Raw genomic sequence first — 13,475 nt, forward strand, 5'->3', positions numbered from 1 at the left:
CTTTACTTTCTCGGGAGGTTAAACCTGTCACCAAATGCTCTAACAAACTTCTACAAACTTCGGAGCAACGTGCACAAGATGCTGGAGGAACTCAGCAGGCCAGGCAGCATCCATGGAGGAGAGTACAGTCGACATTTCGGGCCGAGACCCAGACTTCTGACTGGTTGCATCATGGGCTGGTACAGCAGCTGAGGTGTACAGCAGCGTGAGAAGCTGCAGAGAGTAATGGGCTCAGCCCAGAGCATCCCTCCCCACCATCAATAGCAACTACAGGCCAGCTGCCAACATCCAAGATCCCCGCCATCTGGGCTGTGCCATCTTCCTACAGCTACCATCGGAAAGGAGGTACAGGATCCTGAAGTCCCACCAGGTTCAAAGTTCAAAGTAAGTACTCCGTACTGTATCGTACACTTTCTTATAGACATTTACAGGAGGAAAGAAAAGCTGTACATAAACAGTAAAAGATGGGCAAGCAACAAAGGGAGCGGGGAAGGAGCACTGTGGTGGGGTGGCAGTACAGGGAGGGCTGTGGGAAGGGGGCGGAAAGGAGGGAATGTTGTGGGCGAGGTGGTGAGGAGGGAGCCCTGTGGGAGGGCCGTTGAGGAGAGAGAACTTCAAAATGGGTGGCTGGGGGGGGGGGAACACTGCAGGTGGGGTGGCGTAGCAAGGAGGGAGCACCCGCGATGGGTGGCGGTGAGGAGGGAGCACTGCCAGAGGGGTGGTGGGGAGGGAGTCTGCACTGTGGGAGGGGTGGCGTGGGCACTGCGGGGGGAGGGCAGTAGCGAGGAAAAAGTGCCATGCTACGGGAAGCTGTATCCTTTGACAGTACCCTACACGGTCCACCATTCCAATAATCCATGTGTCACTTGGTACCATAATCTTCCACCCTCAACATTTCCTTCTGCTCTTGCAGCAGTCCTGTGGGACTAATAATCTCTGATAATCTCCCTCCCTTGCCGTTGACCCTCGTGTACCACTCTCCCCATGCCCACATGCGCCTGTGGTCCTCGGAGGTAACTGCACACTCACCAGTATCCACATCATTGTAACCATCTGCAGAATGAGAGACAGAGTGGTCAGTAGCCACTCATTGCCCAGGAGAACAGAAACGGAGAGAGGTATCACACAGAGGTGACACAGGGGTGGGAGGGAGTCACAGAGATGGGGAGGGGTGTATGGGCCAGAAGGTGTTACAGAGATGGGGATGGTTGTCGGGGCTGGAGAGGGTACAGAGACGGGGAGGGGTGTACTTGCTGGAAAGGGTACAGAGATGGGGAGGGGTTGTACAGGCCAGAAGGTGTTACAGAGATGGGGAGGGGTTGCACAGGCCAGAAGGTGTTACAGAGACGGGGAGGGGTGTACTTGCTGGAAAGGGTACAGAGATGGGGAGGGGTTGTACAGGCCAGAAGGTGTTACAGAGATGGGGAGGGGTATCAGGGTTGCAGAGGGTTATGGAGATGGGGAGGGCTGTACAGACCATAAGACTGCACAGATATGGGGAGGGGTGTACCGGCCAGAAGGTGTTACAGGGACAGGGAGGGGTTGCACAGGCCAGAAGGTGTTACAGAGATGGGGAGGGGTGTCGGGGCTGCAGAGGGTTACGGAGATGGGGAGTGTTGTACAGACCTTATGACTGCACAGAGATGGGAAGGAGTGTACGGACAAGAAGGCGTCACAGAGGTAGGGAGGGATGGTCGAGAGGGTGGTAAGGGAGGGACTGTTGAAGTAGCCCAGGCGAGTGTACCAGCGTGCGTAGTGTCGTAGGTGAAGATTGCCGTGCCACCTACCCTTCAGGCTCCCTTTCTCTCCATCTATATCTGCATAGTATTCTCCCGGCCCGAGCGAACTTTCGGCCTCTAGACAGGAGACAAGAGGAAATGTGTTAGACACGGGAATGGGGGGGGGGGGCATCACAAGGGAGCATTGCAGGGTGCCATCGGGAGGAATCTCAATTGGAGATTTACAAACACCAGCTCATCCCAGCGAGGAGTGAGCAATGGATGCTCCCTCTGTTTGGCGTTGGGTGAGGGGTACTTCTCGATCCTGAGGAGAACATCCTCACCGCCCCCACAGTGCTCCCTCCCCTCCCACAGTGCTTCCTCCCCCCCACAGTGCTTCCCCCTCAGACCCTCCAACAGTACTCCCTCCTCATCCCCTTCCACAGTTCTCCCTCCTCACCCCCTCCCACAGTGCTCCCTCCTCAACCCCCCATAGTGATCCCTCCCCCCACAGTGCTTCCCCCTCAGACCCTCCAACAGTACTCCCTCCTCACCCCCTCCCACAGTGCTCCCTCCCCCCCACAGTGCTTCCCCCTCAGACCCTCCAACAGTACTCCCTCATCCCCTTCCACAGTGCTCCCTCCTCACCCCCTCCCACAGTGCTCCCTCCTCACCCCCCCCATAGTGCTTCCCCCTCAGGCCCTCCAATGGTACTCCCTCCTCATCCCCTTCCATAGTGCTCCCTCCTCACCCCCTCCCACAGTGCTCCCTCCTCACCCCCCCCATAGTGCTTCCCCCTCAGGCCCTCCAATGGTACTCCCTCCTCATCCCCTTCCACAGTGCTCCCTCCTCACCCCCCCCCATAGTGCTTCCCCCTCAGGCCCTCCAATGGTACTCCCTCCTCATCCCCTTCCACAGTGCTCCCTCCTCACCCCCCCCCCCATAGTGCTTCCCCCTCAGGCCCTCCAATGGTACTCCCTCCTCATCCCCTTCCACAGTGCTCCCTCCTCACCCCCCCCCCCATAGTGCTTCCCCCTCAGGCCCTCCAACAGTACTCCCTCCTCATCCCCTTCCACAGTGCTCCCTCCTCACCCCCTCCCACAGTGCTCCCTCCTCAACCTCCCCCATAGTGCTTCCCCCTCAGGCCCTCCAACAGTACTCCCTCCTCATCCCCTTCCACAGTGCTCCCTCCTCACCCCCTCCCACAGTGCTCCCTCCTCACCCCCCCCATAGTGCTTCCCCCTCAGGCCCTCCAATGGTACTCCCTCCTCATCCCCTTCCACAGTGCTCCCTCCTCACCCCCTCCCACAGTGCTCCCTCCTCACCCCCCCCCCCATAGTGCTTCCCCCTCCCACAGTGCTCCCTCCTCACCCCCCCCATAGTGCTTCCCCCTCAGGTCCTCCAACAGTACTCCCTCCTCATCCCCTTCCACAGTGCTCCCTCCTCACCCCCCCCATAGTGCTTCCCCCTCAGGCCCTCCAATGGTACTCCCTCCTCATCCCCTTTCACAGTGCTCCCTCCTCACCCCCTCACAGTGCTTCCCCCTCAGGCCCTCCAACAGTACTCCCTCCTCACCCCCTCCCACAGTGTTCCCTCAACACTGACCCTCCCACAGCACTCCTCAACTCTGAGTCTCCCACAGTGCTCCCTCCTCACGCCCTGCTCCCGGAGAGGTGGAAGACCCTGTACCTGATACGTGGGAAATCTGCGAGAGGCGCTTCACTCCAGCGTAATCGATGTCCTCGTAAATGCCATAGTCCCCGTAGCCCAGCCTGTGCTGGCCATAATATTCTGCAGAGACAGGAGACCATGGGTGGGAGCAGACCTTCTCCACCTTCTTCTCCCCAGGCACCCTCCTCTCCCCCTGACAAATGTCACCCACTGCCCCCCAAATCCTGGGTAAGAGGAGGTGGGAGGAGGAGTGGGGGGGGCAGAATCAGGGTATTGTGGGGAACAGGGCGCCTCCTGTGCTCTGTTGGGAGGGTTGGGGAGAGGGGCAAAGGATGGGGAAGGGTGCAGGGGGAAGAGAGGATGGGGAGGATGACTGGAGGGTGGGAAAGGAGGTGTAGAGGGTGGAGAGAGAGAGAGAGTGAAGTGGATTGGAGGGGGGATGGTTAAGGGGAGAGAAGAGGGAAAGAGGAGGGTGAGTGTGGTTATGAGAGAGGTAGAGAGGGAGAGGGCGAGGGAGGGGAGAAAATTGTGGTTGGGAAAGGGGCCAGATCAGAAGTGAGATGAGAGAGGAGGAGTGGGAGGGGGAGGGCAGGGGGAGTTGAGGGTGAGAGTGTGGGGGAAGGGAAGAGTGAGGGTGGGGGAGTAATTAAATATTGGGGGAGAGAGTGCGAGCAAAGGGTGAGAGGAGTGAGATTTGAGGGAGAAGGGAAGGGAGATGGAGAGAGAGAGGAAGGAGAAAGGGCAGATAAGGAGGAGAGAGAGTGAAAGTGGGGAGGGGGAAGGGTCAGGGAGAGAGGCGATGGGTAGGGACAGAGGGAGAGGGGGAGGATATGCGGAGAGGAGGAAGAAGAGGAGGGGCGAATGTGTGGAGAGGGAGAGAGACAGAGGAAGAGGGTGAAGGGAGTTGAGGGGGGATAGACAGAGGGGTGGGTATGGATGTGAAGAGGAGGGGGAGCGAGAGAATGACAGAGAGAGAGTTGGAGACAGATGAGGAGAGAGGTGAGGGAGAAGAGGAGGAGGCGAGAGTGGTGAGTATGTAGCAGAGGAAAAGGAGTGGGACTGAGAAACCCTGACATTGCCCCCCTGAACCTCAACCCCTCCATCCCAGCTTACCCACTTTACTGTTCCCCCGGAAACACAACAACTCTTCCCCCGTCCACCCCCCGACACACACAAAATCACAGCAACGCAACCAATCATGGGAACTGCGCGTGTGCAGAGATGTGTACAAAGCAAGATCCCATTGACAGAGGTTAGCCCATCAGTGTGGGGTGGGGGGGGTTGAGGGGGCAGGGTGCATAAATCAGAGCCCCTGGAAGAGAACTGCCCCTCCCAGCACGTACAGAGGGGCTCGGGGGGGGGTGTGTTGGCTGACTCGAAATCCGCGGCTACCTTACCCAGCGGGATCTCGTCTTTCCTACGGATCTGGTAGACGAGGAGAGTGGTGACGATGATCAGGAGGACGGTCAGGGCGATGCTGATAACCACCGCCACAAAATCATCGCGTATTGGGTCGTATCCTGAAAGTGAGAGGCGGCAAATTCAAGCCAGTAAGAAGGGGAGAAATGGAGGGAGGGAGGGAGGGAGGGAAGGAGAGGGACGGTGAGGGGGGAAGAGAGATAGTGAGGAGTAAGAGTGAAAGGGGAGGGGAGAGATTGAGGGGGTGAAAGAAATAGAGAGTGGGGAGGGAAGAGAATAAGAGGGAGAGAAATAAGGGGGAAGAGTTAGAGGGGAAGGTGAGAAAGAGAAGGAGGGGAGAAGGGAGAGAGAGGAAGAGAGATTAAAGGAGAAAGGAAGAGCTGGGATGGGTGGGGAGTAAGGGGGAGGATGGGAGTGATGGAGGGGGGAATGGAGGGAGTAAAGGAGAGGGATGGGGAGGGGGAAGGGGTAGAGAAGGAAGGGGAGATGTTTGAGAGGAAGAAAGAGAGCTAGAGAGAGAGACGGCAAGTTAGGTGGAGAGGGAAAGGAGATGGGCGAGATACAGAGAGATGGAAAGTGGGGTGAGAGAGGACATGGAAAGAGAAGATGGTGGAAAGAAAAAGGGAGAGTTGGGGAAGAAATAGAGGGGTGGGAGACAGCAGGCAGATCCCCACTCCCTTCCCAGTGAGGGTGGGGCACACTGGTGGCCGTCTGAGCTCAACACGTTGCCACAGCATCCGGGAGTCAGTGATTTATGTTCATCGAGTGGTCAGTGCCGGTCCCAGAATACCTGGAAAAAGCTATATTTCTTCACCACCTTTCCCAATGTGCTCCCTCCTCACCCCCTCTCACAGCGTTCCCTCCTCACCTCCTCCCACAGCACTCCCTCCTCACCGACCCTCCCATAACATTCCCTCCTCACCTCCTCCCACAGCAGCTGCACCCTCCTCACTGCCCCCTCCTTGGCCCGTCCCACAGTGCAGAGAGAAGCCCCTCAGGTTAGTAATTGAACTCACCTGGCAAAACAATAAGAGCTGTAAAACAAAATAACAGTGTTAGACACCCCATCTCAATCGAACTTAGGTGCTACCAAGAGTTTAAAAAAACGACTGTGAAACAGTAAAATTTTGTAACAGTGACATCAAATCTGTGTGGAATTCACCTTAAAACCTTCTGGCTAATTACAATATGTTGTGTTCAGTTAGAGGTATACTGAATGTAGAACATGGAAAAGTCCAGGCCATTCAGCCCAGGATGTTGTGTGGACCTCCTGAACCAGGGTGGATAACTTCACTCACTTCAACTCTGAACTGATGCTACAACCTATGGACTCACTTTCAAGGACTTTACAACTCATGGTCTTTGTATTATTTATTAATTTATCAAGTTATTTATCTACTTGTTTGTTTATTTATTTTTGCAAAGTCTGTCTTTTGAACATTGGTTGTTTGTCAATCTTCGGTTCTCTTTAATTTCTCGTTGATTAGAACCATAGAACATTACAACACAGAAACAGGCCTTTTGGCCCTTCTTGGCTTGCCGAACCATTTTTCTGCCTAGTCCCACTGACCTGCACCTGGACCATATCCCTCCATACATCTCTCATCCATGTACCTGTCGAAGTCTTTTTTAAATGTTAAAAGTGAGCCTGCATTTACCACTTCACCTGGCAGCTAATTCCACACTTCCACCACCCTCTGTGTGAAGAAGCCCCCCCCCCCATGTTCCCTTTAAACTTTTCCCCCTTTACCCTTAACCCATGTCCTCTGGTTTTTTTTCTCCCCTAGCCTCAGTGGAAAAAGTCTGCTTGCATTCATTCTATCTAAACCCATTATAATTGTATATACCTCTATCAAATCTCCCCTCATTCTACTACACTCCAGGAAATAAAGTCCTAACCTATTCAACCTTTCTCTGTAACTCAGTTCTTCAAGTCCCAGCAACATCTTTGTAAACCTTCTCTGCACTCTTTCAACCTTATTAATATCCTTACTGTGATTAGGTGACCAAAACTGTACACAATACTCCAAATTCGGCCTCACCAATGTCTTATACAACCTCACCATTACATTCCAACTCCTATACTCACTACTTTGATTTATAAAGGCCAATGTACCAAAAGCTCTCTTTACTAACCTATCTGCCTGTGACGCCACCTTTAGGGAATTATGTATCTGTATTCCCAGATCCCTCTGTTCTACTGCACTCCTCAGTGCCCTACCACTTACTTTGTATGTTCTACCTTGGTTTTTCCTTCCAAAGTGAAATACCTCACACTTGTCGGTATTAAACTCCATTTTTCCAGATGGTCCAAATCCCTCTGCAAGCTTTGAAAACCTTCCTCACTTTCCTCTACACCTCCAATCTTTGTATCATCAGCAAATTTGCTGATCCAGTTTACCACATTATCATCCAGATCATTGATATAAATGACAAATAGCAATGGACCCAGCACTGATCTGTGTGGCACACCACTAGTCACAGGCCTCCACTCAGAGAAGCAATCCTCCACTACCAGTCTCTGACTTCTTCCACTGAGCCAATGTCTAATCCAAATTACTACCTCACCATGTATACCTAGCGACTGAATCTTCCTAACTAACCTCCCATTTGGGACCTTGTCAAAGGCCTTACTAAAGTCCATGTAGACAACATCTACTGCCTTCCCTTTATCCACTTTCCTGGTAACTTCCTCGAAAAACTCTAATAGATTTGTTAAACATGACCTACCACGCACAAAACCGTGTTGACTCTCCCTAATAAGTCCCTGTCTATCTAAATACTTGTAGATCCTATCTCTTAGTACTCCTTCCAATAATTTATCTACTACTGATGTCAAACTTATGGGCCTATAACTTCCCGGATTACTTTTAGAGCCTTTTTTAAACAATGGAACAAGATGAGCTATCCTCCAATCCTCCGGCACCTCACCCATAGATACCAACATTTTAAATGTATCTGCCAGGGCCCCTGCAATTTCAACACTGGTCTCCTTCAAGGTCCAAGGGAATACCCTGTCAGATCATGGAGATTTATCTACTCTGATTTGTCTCAAGATAGCAAGCACCTCCTCCTCTTCAATCTGTATAAGTTCCATGACTTCACTTGTTTGCCTTTCCATTGACTCCATGCCAGTTTCCTTAGTAAACACAGATGCAAAAAACCCATTTAAGATCTCCCCCATTTCTTTTGGTTCCATACATAGCCGACCACTCTGATCTTCAAGAGGACCAATTTTATCCCTTACTATCCTTTAGCTCTTAACATATCTGTAGAAGATCTTTGGATTATCCTTCACCTTGACTGCCAAAGCTACCTCATGTCTTCTTTTAGCCCTCCTGATTTCTTTCTTAAGTTTTTTTTGCACTTTTTATACTTCTCAAGAACCTTATTTTCTCCCTGTTTCCTATACATATTGTACATCTCTCTCTTCTTCTTTATCAGAGTTCTAATATCCCTAGAGAACCAAGGTTCCTTATTCTTATTCACTTTGCCTTTAGTCCTGACCGGAACATACAAACTCTGCACTCTCAAAATTTCTCCTTTGAAGGCCTCCCACTTACCAACGACATCCTTGCCAGAGAACAACTTGTCTCAATCCACGTTTTTTAGATCCTTTCTCATTTCTTCAAATTTGGCCTTTTTCCAGTTCAGAACCTCAACCCAAGGACCAGATCTATCTTTATCCACAATCAAGTTGAAACTAATCTATGATCACTGGAACCAAAGTGTTCCCCTACATACATTTCCATCACCTGCCCTAACTCATTTCCTAATAGGAGATCTAATATTGCATCCTGTCTAGTCGGTACCTCTATATATTGATTTAGAAGACTTTCCTAAACACATTTTACAAACTCTAATCCATCTAGACCTTTAACAGTATGGGAGTCCCAATCAATATGTGGAAAATTAAAATCCCCTACTATCACAACTTCATGTTTCCTGCAGTTGTCTGCTATCTCTCTGCAGATTTGCTCCTCCAATTCTCGCTGACTATTGGGTGGTCTATAATACAACTCCATTAATGTGGTCATACCTTCCCTGTTTCTGAGCTCCACCCATATGGCCTCGGTAGACAAGCCCTCTAATTTGTCCTGCGGAAGAACTGCTGTAATATTTTCCCTGACTAGCACTGCTGTAACATTTTCTACTGTATTTCTTTGTTTTCCTGTGAATGCCTGCTAGAAAATGAATCTCAGGGTATGACATCTATGTACTTTGACGGTAAATTCGCTTTGAACTTTGCACTGGGAGGACATGAGCTATAAGGAGAGGTCAGACGAGCTTGTTTTCTCTGGAGTGGCCGAGGCCGAGGAGAGGAGCCAATTTTGGATGACGCCCTTTGCCTTTCCAGTCCTAATGAAGGGTCTCCGCCTGAAAGCCTGACTGTTTATAAAATTATAGCTTCAACAGAGTAGATAGCCGGTACCTTTTCCCATAGTTGAAATGTCTATGCAAGCGTGCATGCATTTAAGGTTAGGGGGTAAATTTTAAAGATGTGCCAGGGAAATTTTGTTTATACAGAGTGGTGACTGCCTGGAGTGTCCTGCCAAGGATTGTGGTGGAGCAAGGCGCAGATGAAGTGCTTAAGTGGCTCTTAGGCACATCACTGTGCAGAGAAATGTAGGACATGGACGTTGTGTAGGCAGAAGGGAATGGTTTAATTAGGCATGTAATTAAAAGTTTAATTAATTTGGCACAGCATTGTGGGCTGAAGTGCCTGATCTTGTGCTGTGCAGTCTATTTGTGGAGTAACATCACTGTCATTGGTAGAACGTTGGAATGTGAAAAGGAGGTGTACAGGAACAAGACAGATCAGCTGGTAGAGTGGTTTCACGATGGAGTGAAGCTCCATTGTGTCAGACCTTGGGAGTGTGTGTAAGGGGAGATTCACTCTTGAGGTTGGACACAGGGTCTACAGTGTCTCATCACACACTCCAGGAGTCAGACAGAGTGAATCTCCCTCTTCTCTGAATCATCACACACTCCCAGGGTCTGACACAGTGTGAATCTCCTTCTACACTGTCTCATCACACACCCCCAGGGTCAGACACAGTGTGAATCTCCCCCTACACAGTCTCATCACACACTCCTGGGGTCTGACACAGAGTGAATCTCCCCCTACATAGTCTCATCACACACTCCTGGGGTCAGACACAGAGTGAATATCCCATCACACACTCCCAGGATCAGAGACACACGTGTGATATCCCCACGGGGAGTGGGACACTGTTAGATCCCTCCTACTGGGCCTGAACACCTCCCTCTGCAACTGGATCCTAGACTTCCTGACTGGGAGACCTCAGTCCGGATCGGGAGCAGCATCTCCAACACCATCACACTGAGCACGGGGGCTCCCCAGGGTTGTGTGCTCAGTCCACTGCTGTTCACTCTGCTGACCCACGACTGTGCTGCAACACACAGCTCGAACCATATCATCAAGTTCGCCGATGACACGACTATGGTGGGTCTCATCAGCAAGAACGACGAGTCAGCTTACAGAGAGGAGGTGCAGCGACTAACGGACTGGTGCAGAGCCAACAACCTGTCTCTGAATGTGAACAAAACAAAAGAGATGGTTGTTGACTTCAGGAGGGCACGGAGCAACCACTCCCTGCTGAACATTGACAGCTCCTCAGTAGAGATCGTTAAGAGCACCAAATTTCTTGGTGTTCACCTGACGGAGAATCTCACCTGGTCCCTCAACATCAGCTCCATAGCAAAGAAAGCCCAGCAGCATCTCTACTTTTTGCGATGGCTGAGGAAAGTCCGTCTCCCACCCCCCATCCTCATCACATTCTACAGGGGTTGTATTGAGAGCATCCTGAGCAGCTGCATCACTGCCTGGTTCGGAAACTGCACCATCTCGGATCGCAAGACCCTGCAGCGGATAGCGAGGTCAGCTGAGAAGATCATCGGGGTCTGTCTTCCCGCCATTACGGACATTTACACTACACGCTGCATCCGCAAAGCAAACAGCATTATGAAGGACCCCACGCACCCCTCATACAATCTCTTCTCCCTCCTGCCGTCTGGGAAAAGGCTCCGAAGCATTCGGGCTCTCACAACCAGACTATGTAACAGTTTCTTCCCCCAAGCTATCAGACTCCTCAATACCCGGAGCCTGGACTGATACCTTACTGCCCTATTGTCCTGTTTATTATTTATTGTAATGCCTGCGCTGTTTTGTGCACTTTATGCAGTCCTGGGTAGGTCTGTAGTCTAGTGTAGTTTTTTTTTCTGTGTTGTTTTTTACGTGGTTCAGTGTAGTTTTTGTACTGTGTCATGTAACACCATGGTCCTGAAAAACATTGTCTCATTTTTACTGTGTACTGTACCAGCAGTTATAGTGGAAATGACAATAAAAGTGATTTGACTTTACTTGACTTCAGGAGCTATAAAGAGACTCTTGACCCCCAAACACAGCAGCACAACCCTTCCCCGGATACATACGCCCACATTTGACCCAGACGTCCTCTTTGTGGTGGCAGTCATGCTCCAACCAGTCAGGCGACCGACAACCCCAGAGCGCAATCTCATCACCCCGACACTCGACGTTACTGAGCAGGATGGCGGAGGTATCACTTCCTTTTGTGTGGTTTCCGTCCTCGCCGCTGGTCTCGATAGGGGCCCTACATTTCAGCTGGTTGCACACAACCCTGGCGTCCTCGATGTCCCAACCATCGTCGCACACTGTGCCCCAGGAGCCATTGTACTTGATCTCCACACGGCCCTCACATGTGCCGTCCCCGTCTGCCAAACGGAGACCTTCAGGGTCTGGTGGAGGACAGGAAGAGAAAAACAGGATCAGTCAGTGTCCGAGTGGTCCAATTAATCACCAGGATTAGACACAGAGTGAAGCTCCCTCTACATTGTCCCATCACACACTCCCAGGGTCGGACACAGAGTGAAGCTCCCTCCACACCGTCCCATCACACACTCCCGGGGTCAGATACAGAGTGAAGCTCCCTCCACACCGTCCCATCACACACTCCTGGGGTCAGACACAGAGTGAAGCTCCCTCCACACTGTCCCATCACACATTCCCGGGGTCAGACACAGAGTGAAGCTCCCCCCACACCTTCCCATCACACACTCCTGGGGTCAGACACAGAGAGAAGCTCCCCCCACACCGTCCCATCACACACTCCCGGGGTCAGACACAGAGTGAAGCTCCCTCCACACTGTCCCATTACACACTACCGGGGTCAGACACAGAGTGAATCTCCCTCCACACCGTCCCATCACACACTCCCGGGGTCAGACACAGAGTGAAGCTCCCTCCACACCATCCCAAGGCATTCCTGGGGTCATACGTACGTATACAATAGTCATCTCCTTTCTCCCAGTAATATTTCCAGGTACACTTGTTGAACGCTTTTTCCACTTGAGATACAGGTGCCCCTGTAAAGAAATTATTGAGCATTGGCCATCCATGGTGTTGTTTGGTCTAAGGCCACTCTTCATGTCTGCCTTCCTCACCCAGTCCCACAGCATTTCCTCCTCACTGTCACTCCCACAGCGTTCTCTCCTCACCCCCTCCCACAGCGTTCCCTCCTCAACCCTCCCATAGCATTCCCTCCTCACTGTCCCTCCCACAGCATTCCCTCCTCACCGCCCTCCTACACCGCCTCTCACTCACTGCCCATCATCACCACCTCTCCATCAGCTCAGTACTCGCTTATCACCTCCCCTCCTTCGCCATCCCTCCCTCTACCTCACTATTCCTGTCCTCCCATACCTTCCGTCCTTCTCTGTGCCTCTCTCCCCTGCTTCCTCCTCCCAGCCACTCACTCACCTCATCAGCCCTCCTCATCACTCAGCTCCCTCCTACCCTGTCCCTCGTTCACCTCATCACCCCCCCACATCTCAATGCCCCTCCCTCCTCTCCACCTTTCCCTAACGCCAATCCCTCCTTCCTGCCCCTCACACATCCCAGCCCTTCCCTCACCTCACAGCCACTCCCCTACTTCAACAGCGCTCCCCCTTCACTGTCCCTCCTTCCTCAACCCTCCAGCCTCAGAACCATTCCCTCATATCACCCCCACCCCCAGCAACCCTCGCTCCTCACTGCCCCTCATGACTACGTACCAGTACAGATAACCCCAGCATCCTCCTTGTGAGTACAGTTCCCCTTGCCCCATATTCCGGGGGAACACTCTGACAGGTTCTTCTCCTTTCCACTGCACTCCAGGTTCGTCAGCCAGATTTCCCCGGAGCCGATGCCAAAGGCGGAAGAGTTCACCGCCTCCTTCGCCGAGCCACATTTCAACTGCTGGCACACTACTTCGGCATCCTTCATGTCCCACAGGTCGTCACAGACATTTCCCCAGCGACCGTTGTGGTAGATCTGCACTGCTCCCGCGCACGTCCAGTTTTCAGGCGCTAACAGCCTCAGGAATCCTGTCAGGAAAGGGGGGGGGGGGGGGAAGCGGGCAAACGGAACGTCACACCAGCAGGGAATGTAGCTCCTCGGCCCAACCGGTCTATGCCGAGCATCTCAGACGCCCAAGCCCTCCAAACTTCCCTCTCCTTGAACCTGTCAGCATAATCCCTGCAGCCCGGTGACCTGCGCTGCCTGTAAGGAGCCCTCCCCACGACCGTGAGGGTTTCCTCCCACATTCCAAAGGCACACCGCTAAGGGTCAGTGAGCCGTCAGCCTGC

At 52.2% G+C, this 13,475-nt stretch overlaps 1 protein-coding gene across 8 annotated transcripts in view; it reads right to left on the reverse strand.

Moving 5' to 3' along the window:
* The window catches only part of LOC140731887 (scavenger receptor cysteine-rich type 1 protein M130-like), a 97,233-nt gene that overhangs the window by 56,247 nt on the left and 27,511 nt on the right, over window positions 1-13,475 (reverse strand). For 7 of the 8 annotated variants that reach the window (XM_073053893.1, XM_073053884.1, XM_073053853.1 and 4 more), the window contains 8 exons: window positions 12,903-13,214; window positions 12,132-12,215; window positions 11,265-11,588; window positions 5,825-5,842; window positions 4,787-4,909; window positions 3,408-3,509; window positions 1,788-1,856; window positions 1,030-1,053 (listed from right to left, as the gene is read on the reverse strand). In XM_073053893.1, the coding sequence (XP_072909994.1) occupies window positions 1,030-1,053; window positions 1,788-1,856; window positions 3,408-3,509; window positions 4,787-4,909; window positions 5,825-5,842; window positions 11,265-11,588; window positions 12,132-12,215; window positions 12,903-13,214 (1,056 nt within the window). The remainder of the gene's footprint in view (window positions 1-1,029; window positions 1,054-1,787; window positions 1,857-3,407; window positions 3,510-4,786; window positions 4,910-5,824; window positions 5,843-11,264; window positions 11,589-12,131; window positions 12,216-12,902; window positions 13,215-13,475) is intronic. The other variant, XM_073053843.1, reaches the window with a different exon arrangement.

This window comes from Hemitrygon akajei, chromosome 1 (genome assembly GCF_048418815.1).
Source record: "Hemitrygon akajei chromosome 1, sHemAka1.3, whole genome shotgun sequence".
Taxonomy (NCBI): Eukaryota; Metazoa; Chordata; class Chondrichthyes; order Myliobatiformes; family Dasyatidae; genus Hemitrygon; species Hemitrygon akajei.